We start from the raw sequence: 19,515 nt of genomic DNA, 5'->3' as shown, positions 1-19,515 counted from the left end.
GAGCCCCGATAATACAGCTCTTCATCATCAGGATCAACTTTCCTTTTTTCTTTCTTTTTTTCGCAATTGACCTCGTGAAGAGAGCCGTACGGTGGTGTTATCGATCCACGTCTGGCCTGCATATGGAACCACGCGCGTGATAACTCATGTTAACGATGGCATAAATAGTAATATACATATCGCACGTTTTGTTCGTGTTTACTCCTCGTGTGTCCTTTTTTTTATTGTCGCACGTGGAGCGCGAAGTGGAATAAATACAGAGCGTGGGGAGCCGTTGTGACGTAATAAAAACGCCGTAATATTTTTGCAACAATTGTACATATATGTTACGGAAAATATGACTAAATGCAAAAATTTTTTCCAGTAATCATTACAAAAATTCCCCAATTCAGATTCTATAGCTCAGTCGTCCATGTATGTGAAACAACGTTAAATACGATAGGTGAGTCAATAAGTAATCTTAAGATTTTATTAATTAATAATAGCATATATTTGAAAATGAATGATGTGTAACTAAAAAGAAAATACGCTATGTTCACAAACGTTATGACAAACTATCAAATTAATAATATATTAGGTGTTGGAATTAATTCGTAGCGTTTTACAAGTGATGGGAAGTACTTTCATTAATGTATTTTTTAATGCTCATGTGAAATAAATAACATTCTTTCATTTAAAAACGCTACGAATTAATTCCAACACCTAATAATATAAAAATAAATATGATTTATATGGGATAATGTGGCAATTTTGGATTCTGAATGCAACTATAAAAAAAGGCTGATATCCGAAATGATACACATTAAATGACAGGAGAATGATTTAAATCTTCATACTGACACAGAATTTTTAGACAAGACATATATGCCTTTCTTAAACAATATCTAATTTATATTTTTAACAATATTATGATTTGTGACATTATAGAGAACACTAATATTCACGCTTGTATTTTTCTTTAGTTCAAATCCTAACATGACAACGAGCACATATGCCTCTCTCTAGTTAACGTTGTAACAGTTTGTAATTTTTAATAATACTTGTTTTATATAATGACGATCATTCATCAAATTTTTACGTTCTTGACATATGCGACTAATATACTATTATATAATTTGCCACCTCCAGTGAGGTGAATCAATTGCTTTTCTATGTTTAATCTCATCCGTTTTTAAATTCTAACTTTGCCTTTAAAGATCAATCAATCGACTGGCACCATCCTGTTTAACTGGCATGGGATTATATGGGAGAATGGTGGATCTCTCCTCACGACTAATTTATACTATTTATTTCATCGTTTTATTGTAATACGATACTAAAATATTAGTCATTAAAATATAACTGAAACTCCTATTTTATATATATATATATATATGTAGTAAAATTGATTTTATGTAATAATAGCGCAATTACTACTACTGAAAAAAAATATGTCCTAAATTTCAATAAATATTTATTTGAATAGTACCAACTAAATATTTATTAAATATAAAAATATCTTTATTTGGTACAAAAAACATTAATTTGATTTAACAATCACTTCTTTTTATTAAGTAAATATTTATTTATTGTAAGTAAATGTTTAATTGGCAGTATTCAAATAAATATTTATTTAAATTTAGGCTATTTTTTCTCAATATACAGCGCCAATTCCCATTAATCTTTTGTTTTCATTTATTTAATTGCATATATAACTTAATTTCTGTCCGAAATAAAAAAGATAGTTTTAGATATGTCTTATAAATCTGTTCTATTCGATCGCAAATGTTGTTTTATTAAAAAATATTTGTATTCAAATATAATTTAATGAATTAATTTACATGAATTTTGATTGTGTTTTTTTTTTAATTTTTCCTTCAAAAATCAAGATGCTTTATATTACTTATTGATTCATTTCGCATTTCCTTTTTCTTTCTTCAGAAAATGCATCCCGAGCTTTTTCATTGCCCATTCTATCATTATCAAATTCAATGATAACGATCTATTTACCAAACTAATAGCAAATCTTGTTACACTGGTTTGTTCATTATGCAATCTCACGTTGGTTCCTGCAGACAAATATTGTAAAGTTGACGATACAATCTAGAATATTGAAATTGTTGCTATATAATCTCGCGCCTTGCGGATGAGGAAAGTGGGACGCGACATTATCGTTGATTGCCTATAAATATGCGTCACATCCGGCCGAGTCCTATTTGCAATTTGTTTCGCGACAATAGCGGGCAATTTTAGTTGAGATACCGCGTATGCCGGAACCGTTGTGACAAAAATGATTCATATTATCTGATTTCATCGAATCAATTTCTCAAACATTGCGTAATAAATAAAATTTAATTTTGCATAATTATACAATACTCGTAGTGCAACAATGTTCCGATAAAAAGCAAGTCGAATAATATTATTACAGGATTAAAACGAAAAACTCTATTCTTTTTAGAGATGATGCATGACACAGTTTCAAAGAAGAATTATTAGCGGAATCGATTACATTCGATTTTTTGATAGGATCAGTAGAGAATGACATATAATGTGTTACACGATTCATACATTTTATACGTTTCGATCGTACAATCCTGAGTTGAGTTTGCACATTTTTCTGTTCTGCAATTGTTACCACTCTAGAACGGCATTTAAACGACGACCGAATGCTCGAAGATGTATTTCGAGCTATTAAGCCCAGAGGCACCAGGGCTACTCCAACCATTGGGCGTGCAACAATGCTCCAAGTTGTAACAAAAGTTTCACGAATCCGAGGTATTCGACCCCGTTTGCCAGCGCGAAACGAGTGAATAACGGGCTTCTCTCCGCGCAATTCGATTTGACGAAACGGGCTAAAGTACACCGCCTTAATTCATTCTGCCTGCGCTACCTTTTCCAGGCCGCTTCTATCCATTTACGTTGCCGCGCGCGTGACTTTTCGCCTCTTCGAGAAAACGAGAATGCGAATGAACGGATCTCCGTACAATTCAGAATAGATCCCTTCTACGGGGTTTTTACCGGCCTCTCTTGTCGGGCTTTCCTTTATGTTACAAAAGACTCAATTATTTTCTAGAATATCCGCTGGTGTTTTTTACAACGTGCGCGTATGTACAGTAAGAGAGAAGAATCAAGTGAAATAACTGTCATAGAAATTGCGAACAAGACATTTAAATAACTAGAACATAATGACTCCATCATGTGGTCATAGTTGTCTATAAGTTAGAACTGTTAAGAGAAATGAGACTTCGTTCGGTGAGTTTTCAGAGACCGTATTAATTCTATACAAAATTCGTCGTATTTCAAAAATTATATTAAGTCTAGAATTCAGTTAAATTCAAATATATTGTACTTTTAACTATAATATTGCAGGCAAATCTTTTCTCTTTGACAGATTTCTTTCTCTCGAAAGCTTTGAAAAAGAAAAGATTTCTTTCTCTCACGCGAGATTCTGTATATCGTGTCTTTCAGAAAAAAATCTTTATTCATCTGCCATTTCAACTATCTACTTGATATATTTATGTCAGAATTAAAATGGGATATTTACATAATAATGGAAATATGTGAAACACTGCGCTCTCTCTTGTAAATACGAAGTTGATATAACGAATATTGCATGATACCTATCTATTGCAGTTATGTAACTCTACACCACGGCTCACATTTTTCCATTTCCAATATCCATCCGTAAATAATTGTATCATTGAAAACGAGCGAAATGTATGAACTTGAACGTTTTAAAAAATTGCACAGATATGAACTTACACGATAAATAATAAATTTAACACTTCAGTTGGAATCAGGATCGTATTGCAATTTTTTAATTATATGTATCGTATTTTTCATGATCGTATTATTGAAAGATAGATAATAAATAGCAAATATACGTATATATTTGCTAAAAGTATAAATAATATAGCAAGAAAAATTTTGCGTGCAGTATAAGAAGAATTTTCTTAACAAGACGCATTTCCTGTTATATCTTATCAGACTTTTAAGTTACATAGTGTTATAACTTAAAAAAAAATCAGAAGCTACCTGCGTAGGTATAAAGCAGCGTCGTGATATAATTAATTAACTAATTTCACGAAAGCCTCACCGTGCCGTGCCGATCCGTTGCTTGCAGGTATCTTCATCGTATAATTTTCTTCCTCGTCCAGGAACACGTAACTGGCATTAAAGCCCGTGGCGTCGAGACGATCGTTACTCTTGAACGTAACGCGGAAGAACTTCCTCTCGCTGTAAACGTCGAATTCTTTCAGCTGACCACAGTGCCTCGGATACTTGCGATCTCTGGTCATATAGTTTGAGAATTCAACATAATCACTCGCTGATATAGCTTCGCACCTGGAAAATTCCACATCAATGATTTAACTTTTACTTTACAAATGGAGTAAAGCTAATTATTGATTCATTTCATTAATCAGTCACAAAAGTTTGATATTGACAATATTGTAATCAATATACTGCATAACTATGTACGAGATATAAAATACGTAATATCGATTGTAAATTTTGCTCACTGCTAATATTTATCATAGAGATAATCTCAGCGATAAAGATAAAAGAGGAAAGCGTAGATCGTATTATTTTCAATAAGGGGAAGTATAATTTATTTTACAGTCTAAACATTCAAAATTAATCGACGCTTTATATTAATATTTATATTACATTTATCGAAGCAAATGAATGGTAAATTTTATGGCGCACACATTGTTTGTAATTACAAATATTTATTCGAGAGAATGCATTTTCTATCATTCGTGTATGCATATTTTTATAATTATTTTTCATATTATTGTATAATTCCCTTAAATATACAAAAGTACTATTATGATAACAATATTAAATACATAATGAAATATAATACTATAAAATATATCCATTTTTATCACATTATACGACAAAAGCTTTTCAATTGTATTTCAACTTTCGTGTCAAGTTACGAGAATTGCATTTTCAATAAATTTAAATAAAACATTGGAATAAAACGTAGACCCTCTCTCTCTCTCTCTCTCTCTCTCTCTCTCGTTTCTTTCTACTCTATATTACTCTGTGATATATTTCTGTGTCGTTTCTTTCTATTCTATATACTCTGTGATATATATTTATTTTACTCTTAGAGTATATCAAGTAAAATAAATATATCACTTTTCAATGAATTAATAAAATTAAGATTTGAGTAGTTAAATGACTCACTTAATTTCTCTTGCAAGTTCTGATAGTTCAGGAACTTTATTAGACATGCATTTCATTAAAGAAGTAATTTATATCTATCATATACATTATCTCTTACCTGTCAAGATTTAGTTTCCATTTTTTATATTCATGTAAAAATCAATTTTTGATAGAATACACGTATCAATTGTATATATTTGAAAATACGGAAACATTAAGATTATGAATAATTAAAAGCATTGAACTGGCAACAGCTATTCAGTTATGCAAATAGTTTACGTCTTTCCTTCAAAATACATTTTGACATATGTACTATATATACCTAGGGAGAATTGACCATATGGGATAGTCGAACTACTTCAAATTTCTCGTTGAAATTTCGTGCCAAGTGCACAGTTATCAAATCGGCAACTATTTGTTATGTCGGCAACTATTTGTTTCGAGAAATGTTAAATCAAAATGGTACAATTCATACGTCGCGGTTTGACAACTGCTTGGTCTGAAATTTGAATGAGATATTTGAAGTGATTCAACTCTCTCGCACATGGTCAAGTCTCCCAGATTCCTCCGTATATGTATTTTATATCTATATATAGATGTGTGTGTGTGTGTGTGTGTGTTATGTATATACATATACAATGGGTCACAAAAAGATTGCAACATCTTTTTTTTATGCGTTTCAGAACTCAGTCTTGCTCGTTTAAAGAGCGATTAAACGTAAATGGTTAGATCCATAAGTAAGAGGACCAATTGCTCCGGTGATCCAATTGCATTCCGAAATCCACCGAAAAAAAGTGTTGCAACCTTTTTGTGATCCACTGTATATCTAATAGAAAATGAAGTAGCAAAACAATTTCAATATCTACCTCCGGTTGAAATATCGATAAAATTTGGATAATTTTTCTCAGCTATCTCTCAGTAATAAATTGTGTTTATAATTTTCTCGTCGGCAGTATTTCATAATTAATAGCCTATTATTCGCAGCATTCTAATGCAAGTATTACGTAAAGTATAGCAATTACATGAGAAATATTAGCAAGATTCAATCTTCTAATAATAGTAATTTTACTTGTTTCAACAATATTAATATATTCGTTAATATTTTAACAAGATGTCGTTTCATTTAAGGAGAAGCTATCATTGTTGTCATACAAAATGCATATTGTGAGTAGCATAATAATATTCTATTACCACCTCATCGAGTATAATTAAGGACGACTGGGGTAGTGTTGCTTGGCAGATAAATAGAGATGATAAGTAAGATTTATGCGGCCATCCAGTTGTTAAGCGGCGACACATCCACGGAGATAAATAATATATTGTAGCGAAAAGAAATATTGATGTATGAGCGGTGGGGCTATTATCGGAGTGGGATATATATATATATAGGGAATAATATGCGCATATGAGAATGAGAGAGAGAGAGAGAGAGAGAGAGAGAGAGAGAGGGAGGGAGGGAGAGAGAGAGAATGAGAAAGAGACTAGTTGGTCTTATGACATAAATGGCAATTCGGATAATAGATCATCATTTCCCGGTGTGCTTTCTTGAGCACGAGCATAACCCAAAGCGTCTCGAGAACTGTTTACCGATGGTCAGATTTACGGCCGAGTATGCATCTTTTTCCGGTGCTCCTCGCCGCGTCTTGCCTCGCATCGCCGGGTCGAGCCGTGTCGACGCTGGTAAAATACATCTACGAGTAAAGCATCGAAGGCGCATTTCGTTCAATCGAACTCTCGTTTCGTTTCTTGAGGGTTGGCGATATTTACGATTACCGTTTTCCGAAGTAGGGAAAAAGGGAAAATCTTCCCACGGGCGATCCGGCGACGCGGAAGCTGACGTGATCGCAATAAATAGCGCGGCGAGACATCGCACAGCCGATGTCGACCGTTGTGGAATTATTAATTTATAAAGCAAGTCGCGTTACCAACCGATCGACCGACCGAGAGCGACAACACGGAACAGCGAATTCCGGTCCGATGTTCCTTCGTCGCAATACACGTTGTGGCGCCTGGCCGTGGCGCCGTGTGCGACAAACGAGCGTACGCCGCGTTGTTATAAAATTCGACAGAAATTGGCGAAACATGATTAATTAGCGGCTTCCGGTAATGAACGTAGCGTTACGTTGCCGCCGGAATATTGATGGTCCTGCGATTTAATACGACCCAATTAGGAGCAGCTATCGTATGACCCCAGCACACACCGATCCTCCCTCTCGCCATCGGTCGTTTCTCGACCAGCACCCTTCCCGTATCGTTTCTCTTTATTTTTCATGCACATGCAGCAGTTATGGCTCTACCTCTTTTTGTACATCTGTCTACCTCGTTTCGCTTGTAATGTGCGCGGATCTTGCGCGAACATCGTTATATTATTTTCTAACACGTTATATTTCTTGTTATACTGGATAATGGGTAATATGCTCGTTAATAACAGTATGCGGCGTGGTTGACACGTAATTGCCTCTGTTTCTCAGATATTGGTTACTGAACCTTCATCAGGGCTCCCTTCGTGTTTCAATAAGTAGCTGAGAACTTGGATGCAGTTTGATATAACGAGCCATCCCAACTCCTGTAATGGTTTAGAATTGAGAAGCGCTATCGATTCACCTTCACGGAAAGATTCTAAATTTGTTTAAAGGTGGTCGCATTGTGTCTATTGAATCTTAGATGAGACAAAGTTTCTCTGATACAAGTTACTCCAAAGTCATAAACTATCATAAACTTGATGACGCACATTTATGATTTTAGGGTTAAATCTGATATTGTATTGTATAAACGCATCGTCTGATTCTTTCGACGTTATGGAAACCCCCAGGTAATCAATTTAATTCATTATCGAAGTACCTGAAGTGTAAACGTTTCATTATTTATTAACTGCGATTTTTGCGTTAGCACGATTATTATTATCTCCTTTTAATTTATCTTCTTTTCCCACACAAATATTATTATTCGCGTTAATTAATTTTCATTTCTCATTATTATTATACATGCTATCACTCGTCAGACATAAATTGTTATCGTTATTGCAATTTTGATGTTATTTAAAATTGATCATATTATCAGGCTGTACCGCATTTTTTAAATCTTTCGAAAAAGGAAACGTGAAAGGATTTGCTTGTCCATTGGACTTACGGTAACACTCCCTCAACGTCGAAGAAGTGAAAATGAAGGTGAACCCGTTCGTTAGATTGACCATTGAAGAAGTAGTAGCATTCCGTGGCACGAGGATACAATCCAGGGTAATTTGGCGACGTGAATGTACCGTTTCGAGTCTCGTTGCTGTTGAAAACAAAGGCACACGGATACTGCCCCTCCTGCCGACCTGTCGTTATACCAAAGTCTGAAACAATAAAGTGTATTTGTAAGTGCACTGAAACTTGAACTCGGGTCGATATTCATGCGAGTAATAAAGTGACTCGAAAGCATCTCTTTCTCGTATTTTGACGATTTTTCCCTTTCAACTATTCTTTGGTTGTTCGAACGTTATAAGATTATTATCACCGTGTTTATCAGAGAGGAAAAGAAAGAGAGTGAAAAAAATTGATTCAATTTATGGTACTCCAACAGCGTGAAAAAGGGCACGAATTTTCTCGTTGTTTTTTCGTCATCACAATTTATTATCCGCGCACACTTCATTATTACAGAGGCGTTTATAATCCCTCGAGCAGCTTAATAAATATTGACATGCACTAATGGCTGGCTGCGCAACGTAATACAAATCATTGGCAGTACAATTGTGACATTGTAATACGCCCGAGAAATATGAATAATATCGAAGTAATTACTAATGTATTATTAATCGACAGCTTGAATGCAGACAGCGTCGAAATCGAATATTAAAGCGTGAGTTTCGGTCCGCTTGTAAAGCCTTCCCCGCAATACTCCTATAATTACCTCGATATAAAGCCTATGACGTACAATGCCTCTTATGCTAGATTGTTTGTCTTATGCTAGATGGTTTGATGATAATAATATCTGAAAATACTTGTTGGTTGGGTATACACTGTCATTAGGGTTGCCAACTAGGGTTTCGAACCGAATTATTAGGTTTTCAGGAATTTTGTCTAATGTCTGATTGACAAATCGAACTGTCATGTATACGGTTTACAAGGATAAAAGTAATTTTGCTTCTAAAGCCTCTAGTACGTAAAGTACACTTACATTTAGATTTCTTTTACTTTGGAAGGTAGGTTACTTCTTTAATTATTAACTCTTACCCTATAAGGTACAATTTGGTGCCTCATCCATACAAACAGGAGTCACTAGATCAGTTTTTTTTTCACCTATTAAGAATGATTTAAAAAATCTTCAAAAATTCACCAACATACTTTCGACTTTCTAGAATAAATATTGGAAGTTCCTTTTGCAAAATAATAAAATATAATTTATAATTACTGAAAGACTCAAAGAAACTTGCACCAATAGAAATCGCTCACTAGTGACTCATCTTGTAGGGTAAAGAGTTACCACAAAAATTTAAAGAACAAAAAAAGTTAAACATGCTTTCTTTAAAAAATTGTACTGTGTTACTGTAGCTGTACTATATCTCTACTCTCAGGCTCTGTTATATAATAATTGAGAACAATTGTAACACATTTAAAAATACAAATCACTCCCACAGCCTTTTATTATTATACAATTTAAAATTTTTTTATTTACATTTTAAAATAATTTTTAGAAAGTAGTCAAATGATAAAAAAGTAATTTATTATTAAAATTATCTTACCAGGTTATAAACTTATAATTATAATGAGTAATCTGCACTTATCCAAGCAAGCAGACGAACGAGACTGTTGACGCAATGGTTTTTATGGTCAGATTCGATCATGTATTCTCCATGTAATGGACTATCGATCGCGAATAGGGAAATATCAGTTAGCAGGATTGTTATTCCTAATTCATTTTTTGTTCGACAGGATAAAGTCGATTTTTCTCAATTTTATGTTACAGAGCAAGAAAAAAAATTGTCACACATTCCATCGCTCGCGCGAACGCACAACTTGATTTTTTTTAAATTCTGCCAAATTGTGTAAAGAACCGAGCTTATGCTTTCAATCGATCAGGTTTTACTGGACAAGAATTGATAGACACCAGAGGATCAATCAATTGCCTTATTCGAGCGAAAAATAACTATGTGGACTATCCAATATAACATCGAACACGAATTGCCACACTACTATACCGAATTGCATTTAATTCCACTTTTTTTTGCCACAAAAAATTATTTCACTTTACACTTTTTTTTTTTAAATCGCATCAATACTATTCGATGTAGTTGAATTTGTTCAGGACTGATCCCTCGTTGTCCCTCGCGAGTCGCGACGAGCAGCAAATCGAATGGCACCTCGGACCGGCGCGGCGGGACGTAAAATAATTGAATAACTCCTTGCAAACATTCCAAGCGTTCGTCGTTGGCGCGACTTGGAGGCACCTCTTTCTTCCCCGATCCTCTCGGCCGATTAAAATTGCTCGACAGAAGCGGCCGAAACCTCATTACGGACGACTCAATTAACTTCGATCGCGACGGACGCCCTAGAGCGACGGCTGCTACGGAGCGCGGATGGTTTAGAAAAGATCGGTGTTTCCTTCCGCCGGGAAACTTCCTGAAAAGCCATTTCCATCCTTCGTGGGATCGCCGTATTCTCTTGTTGAAAAATATCCGATGGTTTCAACGACATCGTCGACAGAAGACAGGTGCCTTATCGACTCGCACGCAGGATGTTTCCAGCAGTGGACGCGGAAGAGAGTAGAGGAAAGGAGAGTAACCGAGGAGGAAGGAGAGTATATGTTAATTACGAGATTGGCCCCGTTGTCACACAGGCCCCGTTTCAAACGACTCGCGGTGGTCGCAGTTACTGTAGAACTCCTCTTGCGAGTTCCTAAAGTGCGGTACACCGCGTTACGAGAGTACGGGCCAAGTTTCCTCCAGGCTGTAAACATCGAGTAATAAGCTTTCGCGAGACTTTTGCGCTTAGTTAGCTACATTTGTTATGGTCACCATGTACGCAGTCTGTCTGTTCACTCGCTCTTTTGTTGCGGCTGGCTTGTTGGAGGAAGAGGAAGAAGAAGAAGAAGAACAAGAAGAAGAACAAGAAGAGGAACAAGAAGAAGAAGAAGAGTACAACGAATCGGCCTCCGGGGAAAAAAGTGTGAAAATGTTTGAAAAGCGTTGCGAGTACGCTACTGCCGCAGCTGAGGTTAGCTCAGGAATCATCTCGCTTAGTTGTTACCTTTCCCTTTTAACGCACTTTGTGATCGTATTGTCCCTTTCATCGTCGCCAGCGTTGCCAACTCATGCAAGATCCGGTTGTGAGACTGTCTGCTTTATATTCATAAGAAGTAATATTAAAATTCACACGGTCTTAACCAGAAATTGCGAATAATACATAGAAATTGGGACTCAATTTGAATGAAGTCGAGAATTTAGACGATTTTGAAAAATCAATCTATACATATTCGTTTTCTCTGAATATTTATGTACCTACAAGTAAATCTCGTCGTAAAAATGGTGTCCCGAAGAGATGAACAAAATTGTGTTCAAATACCGTGCAGCAAAGTTACTACCTGTAATTTTTCAATACCACATAGAACAAATGTAATAATCTACAGCCTTTTCATATCGCGTTTCTCCATGCCTGCAATCGGAGCAACGTTTCATGTTTCAAACGTTTGATGTATATAAAAAAAAAACTCTGTAAATCCTTTTTATTTATGGGACGTAAAATGGTTATAAAATTTCGTATTGTAAAAAATCCTATATGAAAGAGGACAAAAATTTATTTTTTTATTTTCAGTAACGATATTAATTCGCGAAAATGTAAAGTTTTTATTTGCATCAAATGCAAGAGTGCGTAAAACCTGTCATTGATAGACCAAATACATTGTCAATGTTATTATTTAGTTTTACAATTATTTAGTCGCATATTAGAATTAATACGAATTTCTATGAAAACTGAATACATATCATTCCAATTGAATTTCCAATTAAATCGAAACTATATTCGATGATCCATGTGAGTTTACAAATATAGGTAATTCTCTATAACTGTGTCTGTTCCTGTTAGTGTGCCTTTGTATCTACACAAGTCAAAGAAAGCTAGCGCAAATAAATAAAAAACAGTTTTTTTTTTATTAAGTTTAATTAAAAAATTATTAACGATGTATACGATACCAAAGATAATATTTTATTTTTTATCTATTAAAGTATAGAATATTTTTTCAAAGGATATCAGGAATTTATGAGTCCATAATACCGCAAGATTTTAAGCTTGTCCCTACTAATGTGCTTTGTATTGAAGCTGAGAGCGTCGTGTAAATTGAAATTATGAGTATAATTAAAATAACGATTTATACAATATTAATTATAATTTATAAATAATTAGTTTACATGTATTATTTGTTTTAGTAATTATGTGTTAAAATAAGTTATGATGATAGGCATACGAATTAAGGACAATAGGGTCATCAGCTCTTACAATTAGAGAGCACACTAATAGGGATTATCATTTTAATCTAAAAAAATATTACTACCTGTAATTTTTCGTAATTAATGAATTTCTTGGTTACCTTAAATAAAAATTAAAAAAAATTTTTTTCAAAGATATTACAAAATATTATATTTTTTAGATTAAAAAGATATTATAAGAAAAACAAATAATTGAAATATCGATATTGATCTCAAACAGACAAAATTAAAGCTACAACATTTAATAATTAATTCAGTAGTGAGCAAGTTAGCTAAAAAGTGATTTCACAATATATGGTTACCTAAAGATTAAAGATAACCAAGAAATTCATGAATGATTTTCATTGATGAATCTGTCTTTAATCTTTACATAGTCATATATTGTGTGAACGGCCTTAATAGAGACAGTGTTATCCTATATACAGTACGTAATATTTTTATTTTCAGAGAAGAAATTATTCGGCTGCAATTATATGTTCTGGCGCGTTCGTCGTGATTTTTATTGTTACGAGGTCATAAAAAGACGCTCCTTGACGGCGATGGCGCGCCATACCATGCGCACTATCGAGATATCGCAAGCGTTTAACATCCGCGACATAATGCTACTGTACGAGTTAAACTCAGGAGCGCTCTGAATATGTGTGTCCGCATACATTGTCTTGAATACTTCCGGTTTCTCGTGGTGCACTAACATATCTCGGAAAACAACGGTTGGTTGCCCTTTCTCTTTTCCGCATGCCATTTGCAGTATAATGTTCGAACGACCCTCTCTCCTTTCTATCTCTTTCATCTTTCTTCCGCGTCCCGTTTTCGTATCCCTCGTAACTAAGTAATACCTCGATTTACGTAACACGATACAATGGCAACGGTATTCGCAGCGCAGCATTCGCGAAGATTTTAATCAGACGAGCGTGATACGAGTGTATGATGCGTCAGACGAATTAAGCATAGAATTCAGTGGCGCATCGCTGTATCTACGGTACAGAAAGTCGCGCAATCTAGATGATTAGTATGGTTTTCCATGATGCAGGACAGAAATTAATTAATTTTTGTTTGACGAGAGAGAAATAGAGAAATTAAAATTATGTAGCAACTGCGGTAGAAGGTGCAGCTACCTGGTCTCTCGAATTATGAGTTTATTGAAAGGCGAATTATAGGAAAATATTCATAGCGAAAAATATTCATGCGAAAATATTCCCAACAGAATTGAAAGATGCAACAAAAATCGTACAATGCCAGCAACGTCGTGCATTAGCCAATTTCGATTAAGGGAGCTTAATAAAATTTTCCACTGAAATTATGATGGACGCGTTTATTAAAATTCGATAAAACTACATTAAACGCCTTTCAACAATCGTGACAAATAACAAAGCAAATGTCGCTTTTATAAATGTCTTGCACAATCGTGTAATGATTTATCATTCATACCTGCAACGTCGTACCATTAATACATTCCGCATTTGCAGCTCCAATCTAATCAACAACAATATATACAGATAAAAAATGACGAGATCAGCAAGATTCGAATGCGACACAATTTCGCTGATTCATTGAGAATGAAACGCTCTGCGCATGTAATTAGCAGTAGGACAAACAGATCGCAACATCCGTGTGCTGTGGTATCTGCTTTTATAATAGAATTTACCGTCTCTGATGATTGGGTATAGTGCAAATATTTGTAAATTATATGTTCCACACTAACGCAATGTGGAATAATCGAGAGTATTGCTAAATCAGCTGCTTATTATCGATGCGGATACTGATTACGGTTGAAATTATCATTCACTACTACTCCTACGATACGATACGGTATTGTGTCAGATATGTGTAGAATTTTGCTTGGAAATGCGAAAATTAGCATTCTAATAGACGTTTCTGTCGCGAACATTGAAATGGTAAATTATAATTATACATGTACGTATACATGTACATACACATGTTAGAGATATACGTGTTGTTTGCGAAAAAATGAAGAAGTGACAAATCCCATTACGTAACACAGTATTCAACGTTCTTACGCGATTTTTGCAGCATATATTCCTATCTGCGCAATCAATGGAAGTGAGCGATGCGTGCGAGCTATGCATGTAATTCCTTAATGCAGCGGGTCGCGTTTCTGGTTGTCGCACAATTTGTCTCTCGTCAAGGGATCGTCGTAGGGATCGTCCGTTGAATTTCGACGTCAGAATCGGATATTTATGACACGGTCACGCTTCGCTTTATGACATTTCCCGATAGCTCGCGACGAGTAACGCGCGGTTAAGGGCATCCCCGGATAACGCGTGTTACGTTCGATCGGACATGCCCGCGATCCGATATTCATTTGCGGCCGGGGCGTCTGGAACAGCCACGAAACGTTACGGGAATCGTTCCGATATCGAGCGAGTAGAAATATGTAACGTATCATTAAATTGAGCACAAAAATGATGAGCACTGAATTATTCCGCTATTCTGCTTTGACTCTTTTGAAAGAAAATAAAATTGCATTTATTTCCTTCTTATTTTTTCGCGAGTCTTCGCTATCAAATAGATTAAATTTGCATCTAAATGTTCATAATTTCCATTCCGACCGCCATTGGGAAAGGAGCGTACCTGTTTTGTACATCAACTTTATTATACGGATACCGTGTACTCGAGCTAAGAAAGGACTCGAAGAAAGTTGCGCGCAACAATTACTCACTTGTTAAGCGTACCTCTAATAAGCAAGAAGCTTGATTTACTGGGTGCTCCAAGCATCTTGCATTTTTTCCCGACTGCAAATTCCTTGGAAAATTTAGAGTTCATTTCTCATTGCCCGCCTTTACAACTTGAAGAATTTTCAATGTTAGATATCTCTCGGTAACGAAATTCTATATTAAGATTTTTAACAAAGATTTTATACAAATTGATCAAACAGCAAAAAAATACTTGGCTAAAGAGGCACCTTGTATATACCAAAAAGTATATAATCAAAGTCAGAGAAAAACAAACAAAGAGAGATTAGCTAGACATAATGGCAAAACATCTGTCTTAATCAAATCTGTGTCCGAAAAACGAGGATTTATATTAAATTATTATATAAAGTTAGTAATAAATGTTTCTTTCGCTAGAATGTTATTTCCCACTGAATATTTGCGAAAGTAGCTAAATTTATTTTCAATCGGGCAAGCGTTGAGCGAGACATTTTAATATATTATAATTCAATCGATCAGTTATTCATCCGCGATACGAACTCTGTCAGATATGCGAGTTGCGTAACTGCAACGCGCCGTTCAAATTATGAATTGGCTGATTTTATTTCGATGATTACCAGCAACGTGCCAGAAAATATAAACTGCCTCGTCGGATTGAGTGCATTACGAGGATATGGAGTAAATAAATCAATATTACTAAGTTTCCAAATGATATTATATCGACATAGAGGGCATAAATAAATGAATTTTCCGAAATGTTCTTGTGAATTACCGAGATCGATGCCGATAGTGGATCGCCGATGTTTATATTACCAATGAATCATTGAATTAATGTCCACGAGCAAATAGTTGCCCGATGGTTCTTTAATGTTCATTAAATATTTAGTAAAATGAACGTTATTTAACGATGAATTATCCGCACAATTTCAACATTCAAATTTAATGATTACAATAATTTATCTTTCATCAGGCTTGAGAGAGTATAATACTCGTATTAATACTGCTTTGTTTTCGTTAGATGGTCTTGCACGCTCGCCGGTGACGTCATCCTGAATTAAAGTCCCATATTGTTTCGTTTGGCTGGCAATGGCGCGATGGTTGCAGCTTTTTCTACTTGTATCACCGGCGTCTCGCGTTTCAGCGTAGGGTTTTCATTTTGAAATGACCTCACTCTACGCTCGACCTGCTCTTTTTTCCAGTCGCGTCGTTTGTTTCACGCTTGCAACAAGCAATGTCCCCCGATTACGTGAGGTATGGGGGAGGGGGAGGAGTTAAAGTAACGAGAACGTCGCGTTTGCCCGCGCTTTGTACATTTCTACGGAAATTACAGGATATTTGAACACTGTGACGTACGTTTCGCGCTGCAGTTTGACGAAAATGCCAACAACAAAACTGACGATAAATTGCGCGAATTAACTGTAATGAGGTACCAATTTTATATTTAATATTTAACAGCTCAGATATATTTGTCCGCGATTATATAATAAAAGTTATTCAACATTTTCAAGTGATTTAGTGAAGCCTGATTATTAATTGCCAACGTTTCACGCTTGTACAAGTACCTGTAACTTATGCAACGAAATTTACATCCGTAAACAAACTTCTGCCTAAGCACTGTTTTGTGTTCGCGTAAAAAGAAGCTCTAAATTTCGTGGCGACGTTAAACCAGGTACTCTGCATAACTATGCACCGGATGCTACAGATATTATAACTACGCATGCTGCTACACGCTGAAGGAGCAAACATGGATCAACAATCCCGCCATGTTTGTTGTTGGACAACGCTGTGCCTCCAACTTTTGGTATCACGGGATTGTGTGTCGGTCGAGCGAATCTCGAAGTAAGCTGGCGAGTTACACGGTAGACGAGAAACCTATTTTGTTTCGCCAGACTGCTTCCACGATTGAGATTCACGCACAGCCAACAGCACTTCGGTATTCGCAGCGTACCGGAGCGTAGGATCCAATAAAATGGTACGTTTAGTTGCCCGTTACTCCGATAAAGCCTAGTCGAGACGAAGCCTACGGTATCAATTTTTCAAGGTTGCCGTCGTTGCCGAGACGAGAGAATTTCTTCGCTCTGCCACCTTAAGTAACTTCTACCTTTCTTCCGATGAAAGCGGATACGTGTAACTCGTGCAACACGAAGCAACGAAGCTATCACTGTTTTGTAAATTTACAACATTTAATACACGGACGTATGCATTCTATATCATCGATCATTTTTTTCGATTCTTTGATCTTTGATAAAAATCAGAATTAAATTAGCAATTTTTCAAAGCGTTACATCTTATAACCGATAATATCTTGTTGGTGCAAACGAGAAGAAATCGGATCGCTCGTACGTAGTTATATAAAAATACAAAACGTACGTACGCGTGTGCTCGCGTATATATACGTGAAAGCGATCAAAGCGAGCGGAAGGTAAGAGAGAAAGAGAGAGAGAGAGAGAGAGAAGGATGGTAAACGAGCTCTCGTTTCTTTTTTTCCTAGTACACGTGGCGTATCCGTAAAATTGATAAAGTTTCGCGAGAACTTTTATAATACCCGGCCATGGAAGAATGTTCAAGTATATACGAGCTGGCAATTTATGTTGCGCCAGATCGCGTCGCTCTGTCCCGAACCCGAAGTCGGCCATGGGCGGGCACGAAGGGATCGCCTCGAGCCGTTATGTATGTATCATGATGGTGAACGCAAACTGTTTATCACACTTTCGAGGGGGTATAACCGTCGTTAAAATCGTCCTGCGATCTACATTACAAAAGATTCGCCACCGTCTCGCAGTAGTCGTAGTTCGGCATCGTGCGCGTATCCGAGAGCATTCGGCCACCGAGTTCCCTTCTCGTCGTTTCCTTCCTTCCTTCCTGGTCCTGTCTCGGCCGGACTCCTCCCAACTTTGCAATTGTAATCAACGATAACGATTCCGGCACCTCGTTCTACTATTCGCGCGAAATAACTCTCGAAATGCAAAACGCTCCTGTTTCAAGGTGGTATTTAAAGCGTTGTCCGTGAACTCTTTCTCTTTTTTTTTTTTTTTTTTTTTAACCTAGTACTTCCTGGTTTGCGCGGGTTTGCGTCGGAATTTTACAGTTTCATGCGAAACCTCTGCGAGTCGCATGTGTTCCAAATATCTTAATGGTCAGTAACTACGTGCATCACTGACGTATGTTTTAGATTCGTTTAAAAAGTTTAGCGACTAATGGATGACCAAAGTTGGCGAGTCGACCGAATGAGTCGACGTAGCACACTTCCCGCTGTATGACTTGACGCAACAATACGACGTACGACGTGCACCCGTATCAACTTTGCCGAGTTCGTCGGAAATATTGCGTCGAAACTCTGAGGAAGTTCGAAAGCGGAATACGCCAGGTTACACTAAAGCGTTGCTGCTAATACGGCCATAAGTTTCATATGTTTGATACCGGCGCGACGCGTATAGATACGTACATACAAAGCATCAGACAAACACGGAACGCTTTATACACATAATATGCATGTGTGTGCGTGCGTGCGTGTGTGTGTGTGTGTGTGTGTGTGTGTGTGTGCGTGTGTGTATACATATATATGGTTGAATGTCGAAGCGCGACGACGCCGACGACGACGTTGTTTTCCAAAAGCTCCGTCCTACTTCTTCGTCGACGATGGATTCGTAAATCCGTCACCGTCTCGCCCGACGAGTCGAGTTCTCTCACTAGTCACGTCGTGAGGAATATGTCGCTCGCTAACTGCCAACGCTGCCATCGTTGCTGTCGACGATATTTGGAACGTTCGACCGAATTCCGAAACTTCCGGTCGATGTCCTTTGGCGCGCGTCGCCTCGTGACTAAACGACTGCGAATCGACGTAGCGATAAGTTTCCACGAGAAAGGTCGATGGATTGACGCGACACCGTCCAAAGACATAGTGGTGTGATGGTGGTGGTGGTGACGGTACGTCTCGTCTGCTAGGAAATATGGTACGATCGACGATCGAAAATACGGTGAGGAAAATAGATTTTCGCGTTATTATTGCACAAAGTGTTCGCACCGAGAGACAAACTCGCTTTTTAGAGGGGGAGCCTAATTTACCATCGTGGCGGAAGACGAGACTAATTGCAAGAAGGGCGGGTTACACCGAGTAGACGTCATAAATCTTCCGTCCTTCGCGTTTGCAATGGCGTGTTTGTCGTTATGGTGTAATTCGCGATTATCCGCCTGCCATTGTCGCCGTGACGTCGATTATAACGACGA

At 36.7% G+C, this 19,515-nt stretch overlaps 1 protein-coding gene and 1 long non-coding RNA gene across 3 annotated transcripts in view; one reads left to right on the top strand and one right to left on the bottom strand.

Moving 5' to 3' along the window:
• The window catches only part of Sol1 (CUB domain-containing protein Sol1), a 251,776-nt gene that overhangs the window by 5,176 nt on the left and 227,085 nt on the right, over positions 1-19,515 (bottom strand). Inside the window, exons 11-12 of the mRNA XM_011059790.2 lie at positions 8,284-8,491; positions 4,076-4,323 (exon numbers count right to left, since the gene is read on the bottom strand). Coding sequence (XP_011058092.1) covers positions 4,076-4,323; positions 8,284-8,491 — 456 coding nt within the window. The remainder of the gene's footprint in view (positions 1-4,075; positions 4,324-8,283; positions 8,492-19,515) is intronic.
• Positions 1-19,515, top strand: part of LOC105148210 (uncharacterized) — a 130,141-nt gene that overhangs the window by 10,819 nt on the left and 99,807 nt on the right. The window lies entirely within an intron of this gene.

Source organism: Acromyrmex echinatior, chromosome 1, assembly GCF_024713525.1.
Source record: "Acromyrmex echinatior isolate Ae372 chromosome 1, ASM2471352v2, whole genome shotgun sequence".
NCBI classification, from domain to species: domain Eukaryota; kingdom Metazoa; phylum Arthropoda; class Insecta; order Hymenoptera; family Formicidae; genus Acromyrmex; species Acromyrmex echinatior.
The sequence above is the reverse complement of the archived record's forward strand: the minus strand, read 5'-3'. Positions and strand labels throughout refer to the sequence as shown.